The 7114-nt window shown below is 44.8% G+C and overlaps 2 protein-coding genes across 2 annotated transcripts in view; one reads left to right on the top strand and one right to left on the bottom strand.

The window, feature by feature from the left end:
* The window catches only part of ATP5C1 (ATP synthase, H+ transporting, mitochondrial F1 complex, gamma polypeptide 1), a 6081-nt gene extending 1841 nt beyond the window's left edge, over positions 1-4240 (bottom strand). Inside the window, 7 exon segments of the mRNA XM_010185378.1 lie at positions 173-237; positions 630-760; positions 762-783; positions 1693-1897; positions 2531-2662; positions 3607-3641; positions 4161-4240. Of these exon segments, the coding sequence (XP_010183680.1) occupies positions 173-237; positions 630-760; positions 762-783; positions 1693-1897; positions 2531-2662; positions 3607-3641; positions 4161-4204 (634 nt within the window). The 5' untranslated portion in view covers positions 4205-4240.
* Positions 4241-4351: 111 nt separating this feature from the next.
* KIN (Kin17 DNA and RNA binding protein) overlaps positions 4352-7114 on the top strand; it is a 14781-nt gene continuing 12018 nt past the window's right edge. Inside the window, exons 1-2 of the mRNA XM_010185377.1 lie at positions 4352-4465; positions 6642-6736. Of these exons, the coding sequence (XP_010183679.1) occupies positions 4352-4465; positions 6642-6736 (209 nt within the window). The remainder of the gene's footprint in view (positions 4466-6641; positions 6737-7114) is intronic.

The following is a 7114-nucleotide window of genomic DNA, read 5'->3' as shown; positions in this document are numbered from 1 at the left end:
CGCTCTTTTTAAACTTCCTGCTCTTTGATAGGTTAGCCAAGATAAAATAATCCGTTAAATTTATGATACATGCACCATAATAAGATGTTTTAATACTATATTCCCGTATTCAGAACACTTTTTCTGTGATTTATCACTTCACCTAAAAGGTGGTGTCCAGTTCACTACTTACCAGAACCAGCAACTGTTTCAAAGGAGAAGATCGGTTTTTCATCAGTCTTGTAGGAGATGATAGACCTGTGTAAAAATAGTAACCATGCAGTTAGTTGAACTGAAAAACCCGAATTGAATGTTTAAAATCAAACTAGAATAGATAACGTCTGGCCTTCCAATTCCACAAAGTTTTCCAATAGTCCTGAGGAAGAGATCTCACATACCACGTGGATATAATCACACAGTGACTAAATACAACAGCACCCATTGCACAAGTAAAAAGAGAAATCCAACCACAGCTGTTAATAAAAAAACACCAACAAACAGCTCTTCACATACAACCAAATGCACTCACTCCACAAGAAATACAGTAAACATGGCAATTTAGTCAGTTTTCATATTACTTCATCAGGTCAACATGCTCCTTGAAGCCTTCTACCCAATATTTTTCCAGTGCAGTTTCAGTTTAATCTTACCTGAACCGATTGTAGATGACAGAGCCTTCATCAAATTCATACCCAGAGTTCAACAGCTCTGAGGCAATGATTGAAGCATCTCCAAAGCTTGGAGGTCTCCGTCCCACTTCTTTGAATGTCATTTTTTTTTAGCAGGAAGTAATTGCCATGTGTCCTGCAGCGAGATCAAATCTGCATTAGAGCCCAGGAGACACTAACAGAGAACTACATGGCAGCAAAACTGACTTACGAGTGTAAATTATTACTGTTCAGAACTAAGTACTGAATTAGGGTGCGGTGAGCTGAAAACAAGGAACTGACTCAGCAGATGAATGCCAAGTGAAGTTTTTATTTTCCATCTCTACCTTTATAGCTACAGATAAGGACCTGACCATGCAGCCAATCAGGATGTTCACATACTACAGCACCTTCCCATCCATCATTTCCCATACTTTATGGCCAAATGTTCCAAGACCGAGATATTGTGCCACACACCACGCATATCGTTCAACCACTGTTCTGGTCAAGATAACCCAGGCACACAATGCTTTGTGTACTTTTGAACTCCTACTTTTAAGCTGGTCCAAGGTCCTGTTATACTTAACAACAACTTAGTTTAGTCTTTTAAAGATTGCCTTTGTATAAATCCCAGCTGCTATTTATTCTCTTAATAACGTTCTAATGGCAATCCCAGCTTCTGCAGCACCTTGGTTTGCAGCCTGTTGATGATTCTCCACATTAGGGTGTGAGAGAAATGTTCCTTTTTTTTTTCAATTAAATTGTGGTAGCTTCACGATAAACACACACTTGTAACAGCGCCAGTGTTGCTAGCTTTACACCTTTATTTAAAAAATGGTAACAGCTCTGTGCAGCAGTGTCAAGTGTCCAGATGATCAAAACCTCTTTTAGCATATTTGCAGATTTTTTTAAAGGAATGTGAATTCAGCAGAGTTCCATTAGATGCGTTTTCCTGTGAATGCCACACAGCTTTCTAAGCAGTCTTGAAGTTTCTACCACAGTAAACAAACAAAACCAGCAAACCAAACCCTTTTGGGGTTTGAGTTTTGGTACCTATCTTTTTTACCTCTGAAGCAGGCCTCTGATCTTGTCACCTACTCCAACCACCATAACTTCTTTCCCTGCATTTGAGAGGTTGGTAATCTCATTCTTCAAGGTTTTAGCAACAGACGTATGGATAGCACCACACAGACCTCGATCAGAGGACACACCAATAAGGAGGTGCCTCTTCTTGTCCTCAGGTGCCTTTATTTCTGCTTTCTCATAGAGAGCTGGAAAAAAAATAAGGAAAAGGTAAGTTATTCAAGTGTGCTAGGAAGCAAGTAAGTCATATCAAAATACCTCTGACTTATTCAACTAAAATAACTTCTAAAAGGGCTCCAAATCTCAGCCAGATGACCTATCTCCTTCACAATATACAGTCTGCATGTGATCTGACCAGAGGTGACAAAGAAACAATTCAAAGCCAGCCATATCTGCGATCGGGTATCACGCAATCAGTGTTACTACTTAGTTAAGTCCACTGTGCAAGTCCAGCACCTCAGGGGCACACATAGCCCAAGAGATCACAAGGAGCTCTGGCAGCAGCTGTAGATGCTGCAGAGATAGGACACAATTCCATTAACAGAGAGGCCAAAACCTCTGAGTTATCATGCTTTTACAACTAACAAAACCAACCACATGAATTGAAAAAAATTTATTAGAAATCATAATGACTTTCACATTAGAACTCTTAAAAATCGCTTTCCATGAACAACTTATAAGGAATATTCAAGGTGGCTTGAGGACGCAGATTCTTTTGGAAAAAATAACAACCAAAAGTTTTAAAAAAGTCTAGGCTTTTTATCACAACCATGAAAGTCTTCCTCTTGTTCCCATCCCACAGTGCAAGAGCCTCCTCTCACCCAGTGCTCCTGTTCCATAGATTCTGGCAGGCTTCAGATCCCTCTCAGCTCTTGCATATTTTGCTGCAGAAACCATCTTCATGGACTTTGTAATTTTCTGGATATTCTTGATGGACTTCAAACGCCTGGTAACTACAAGGTTAATAGTTGAAGGTCATGGGCTGTACCGGGCATAATGACATCAAAACCAAGCAACAGAATGCTAGTAACAGACACCCCAAAATATCTTGCCAAGTTCCTCAAAGAAGAAAACATTAAACAAACAATGCATAAACAAACTTCATAAAAGATCTTAGTATTTACAGTAAGAAAGTAGTAAGAGTAGTAATCTGGCTAACTCAAATGCATCTTTACAATACGTATGTTTTTTTCTCCCCAGACATAACATGTATTTAATATTTATCCCAACGTAAGATCTATTCACTGTTCTCTTTTCTTCCACTTCTACCTACTTCACAAATGTATCACTTGAAGGGTATTGTCATCTTTTTTAGGTAACAAGGGGAGGAAAAGAAGAAGACCCCATACTATAAAGAGACAGAATAAACTTCTTCCTCCATTTAGATGAGATTCATAAAAATACTGATGCAAAAAAACCCAAACAACCAACTAAAAAATAAAACAGGTGTCCTATAGACACGTGCAATTCCAAGGCAATATCCCTGTATAAGAACCTATAAGGAACAGCTTAAAGAAGCATCATCAAACCAGAAGCATTCAGTCACCCTTTTCTTCCCCAGTATTGGAGAAATAAACATAACAAAAAAAAATTTAATTCTTAAAGGTGAGCAAAAAAAAGTAGCTTAGCACATATGATAAAGTTACTTTTAAATGTTTGGGTAAAACTAGATTAGTTTGCTGAAATGACATTTAAATTAGTGCTTATACCATCTTAAGTAATGCCTTTTCTGAAAGACACTTGCTTAATATAAGAAGTGGTGGAGGTTCCTATAGGTAGCAGTGTTATGATATATCGCAATCAGTTTATCCAACAGAGGCTAACCACAATTGCATTTTAACCTATTATTTTCCTGTGACACTTTCTCTTTCTCAAAAGCAAACGAAGAAGTACTTACTGTCTTTTAGAGTTGCCATATTCCTGACTTGGCCCCTAAAAATGAATGCAGGAGAAATTAGGGTAGCTCACCAGTTCTCCAGCATACCAACACCTTTCAAGGGCAGGTCCCTTTCAAAGATATAGAAATTTAAGAGTTGCTGTTTCTTAAAAAGCCTCGGTGGCAGGGCCAAGCCACTCTAAACCATGTCTTGTGTCCATATCTTCCATTTTTCCTCACATCTCCTATGTCATTTAATACATTATCCACTGTTCGCCCTCACCCCTCGCCTCCCGAGCCACGGTTGAGAGGAAGGAGCCTCCATTCCCGGCCAGGTCACCACCCTGCCCCAGGAGGCCGCTTTCCCTCAGCCTCACGGTCACTGCTCCTCCAGCCACACCAAACCCCACAGCACCTAAAGGACCGAGCCAAGTTCCCGGGCCTCGCACCGGTCGGGGGAGCATCGCCCCCTCAGCCTCCACGGCAGCCCTGCGGGGCCGCTTCCCCCCACCAGCAAGACGTATCCCCCCATCCCCACAGGACCCGTCCTCCCGATCCGCAGCCCTGCCCGTTACCATTGCGGCGGGTAAAGCGCGACGACTGCGCCCCGGGCGAACATGGCGGCGCCTCCACCTCAGCCCCGCTGAAGGTCAGCGCGCCCGCAACGCGCATGCGCGCAGCCGCTTCTGGCGGGGGGGGCGGGAAGCATTTCCGGGGCGCTGGGTAGGAAGCGGGACGGGGGTGGCGGAGGGGTCGCGGCGCCACCATGGGGAAGTCGGATTTCCTCAGCCCCAAGGCTATCGCCAACCGCATCAAGTCCAAGGGGCTGCAGAAGCTGCGTTGGTACTGCCAGATGTGCCAGAAGCAGTGCCGCGATGAGGTAAGCTCGCCCCGGCGGGGGCCGGGCCCGCGCGGTGGGCCCCGATCTCTTGTGGGGGCTGGTGATCTTCTGTGAGGGGACACGGGCGGCTCCGTCGCCGTTATAGGGTACCCCAGTCCCCTTGAGGGGAGTGGTTCTCTTGGAGATGCACAGTGCGGGTCAGATCCCCGCGGTTGGGGTCTTCAGTCCCGGTGTGGGTGCTCCCATCTCCCTTGAGGTCCGATCTCCATTGAGGGGGACACGGCGGGGCTATGATCGCCCTTGTAGGGGTCTCTAATCCTCTTGTGGGCGCTGCGATTCCCTTAGCGGATATGGGAACTCATAACCTTCTTGTGGGTTCCGCAGTTCCCTTGCAGGTGGTACAGGACTGACTCGGATTCCCCCTGTAAGTTCTCCCAGTCTCCTTGTGGGGACTTTGATCACATCTGTAGGTGATGCAATCCTTCTAGGGAGCATCCTCGCCTCACTTGCTGGGAGCATGGGGAGCCCTGATTCTCCTTAGGGGAGAGTGTTGGCCCTGATCCATCTTCAGGGACATTCAATCCCCTGCAGAGTGACTGATCAGCCCAGGGTGAGAGGGTTGCCCCAAAATTTGAGTTGCCCCAAATCCCCCTGAGGGGTAATTTCTTCATTCAGACCTTGAGAGGTTGGTGGAGTTAAGGATTAGGTGTCTCCCATTTGCCTTAGAGAGTTGTTGAGGGTAGCCATGATTTCCCTTGGCAACAAGGTGAGTGTGGCAATGTGCCTATGGGAACGCAGGTCTGGAGCACTGTGAGGTCTCTTTTCAAAGGCTCAGATAAACACAGGATGGTTTGGGTTGGAAGGGACCTTTAAAGGTCATCTAGTCCAAATCCCCCTGCCATGAGCAGGGACTTCTTCAACTAGATCAGGTTGCTCAGAGCCCCATCCAACCTGACGTTGAATGCTTCCAGGGATGGGACATCTACAGCCTCTCTTGGCAACCTGCTCCAGTGTTTCACCACCCTCACTGTTAAAAATGACTTCCTTATAGCTAGTCTGAATCTACCTTCTTTTAGTTTAAAACCATTATTCCTTGTCCTATTGCAGCAGGCCCTACTAAAAAGTCTGTCCCTGTCTTTCTTATAAGCTGCCTTTAAGTACTGGGAAGTTGCAATAAGGTTTCCCTGAAACCTTCTTTTCTCCAGGCTGAACAACCCCAGCTCAGCATTTCCTCACAGCAGAGGTGCTCCATTCCTCTGAACATTTTCATGGCCCTCCTGTGGACCCGGTCTGCCAGGTCCGTGTCTTTCTTGTACTGAGGACTCCTTCCTTCTGATTCTGGCTCAGTTTCTTCGGTTTTTCGCCTGTTATGAAGAGATGTTTTTTCCTCTGAAGCTTCCCCCTCTTCTTTTAATTTGTCTGTTCATTTGGACCCAGATGCCTGTGTCCTCTTCCTGATTTCCACCAGAGCTATGCTCCAAAAGTACCTCCACTCGGACTAACTGTGTGTTTAGTTTTCCATTCTCCTCGAATAGCCTCTTTAATGTGCCTTAGAGAAAAGAAGTAAAGCATCCTGTGGATGTTGAATTGAAGCAAAAAAACTGCACTGCTTTACAACCCGGTCTTTTTGTAAGGAGAGGGTAGGCCTCTCATGGCATGAAATTTGCTGTGGATTTAATCATATTGTGATGAAAGTGCATTATATTACACAAAAAAAGTTGTGGTCAAACATCCTAACTCTGGGTGTTTTTTGAGGATGTCTTATGATTTCACCTGTGTGCCAGAGATGGACAAACTATCACAGTCTGTAGCTTGAGCGCTCCCATCTCCTCGTTAGACTCGTTTGGTGTTGATGTTGGTCAGGTAGGGAACCAGCAAACATTTTCAGTGCTCTCGCACAAGCACCTGGATGGGTCCTAGGTGGACATGGGTGGTGCCACATCTATCCCATCCCATTCCACAAGGGATGAAGAGGACTGCTGGAATGTCCTGTTTCGTAACAGTTTGTCTTAAGGCTCTTGGCCTCAGGAAGAATTTAGTTTCTGGCTTACCCAGTCAGGAGGAACAACCACCTCGTGTAGACTATGGCTGAGTTAAGGTGTTTTCTGGGGGATCTCCGAGAGGTTTCACTTATAAAACATTATTTTCAATACTCTTTAGCTGTGCAAGTGCTGCAAATTGAGATAAGGACAAAGTATTTATTTTTATTTTATAGAATGGCTTCAAATGTCATTGCATGTCTGAGTCCCACCAGAGGCAATTGCTGCTGGCTTCTGAAAATCCTCAGCAATTCATGGATTACTTTTCTGAGTAAGTTTGCTATGTGCTCTTACCCAGGTCTTCATTCCTGTATCGCATCTGCACTGCCATGCCTGTAAGGTCCAGTCATGTCCCACTGAAGACTCTTTATTCTGATACATTTCTTTCAGCTCTTTTTTTAATGGCAATTTGAAAATTTAGGCAATGCCACTTTTGAACGTAGGTAAGAGGTGTCAGGGAGCCATGATGTTTAATCAAATTTGACAGCTCTATCCCATGGCTGAGTTTTAGGTTGCGCTATGTTACAACGTCCGCCACCGTCCTGCCCCGCCATAAGTGGCTGCCACACACAGAGAGTTACAAAGAGCTAAAAGAACAGAGAGATAACAAGTCAGGGATGTGACTCACGTCGCACAGTTTCCCCCAGTC

This window comes from Mesitornis unicolor, unplaced genomic scaffold (assembly GCF_000695765.1).
Source record: "Mesitornis unicolor isolate BGI_N332 unplaced genomic scaffold, ASM69576v1 scaffold2065, whole genome shotgun sequence".
Taxonomy (NCBI): domain Eukaryota; kingdom Metazoa; phylum Chordata; class Aves; order Mesitornithiformes; family Mesitornithidae; genus Mesitornis; species Mesitornis unicolor.
Note: the sequence above shows the minus strand (reverse complement) of the source record. Positions and strands in the feature narration are given on the sequence as shown.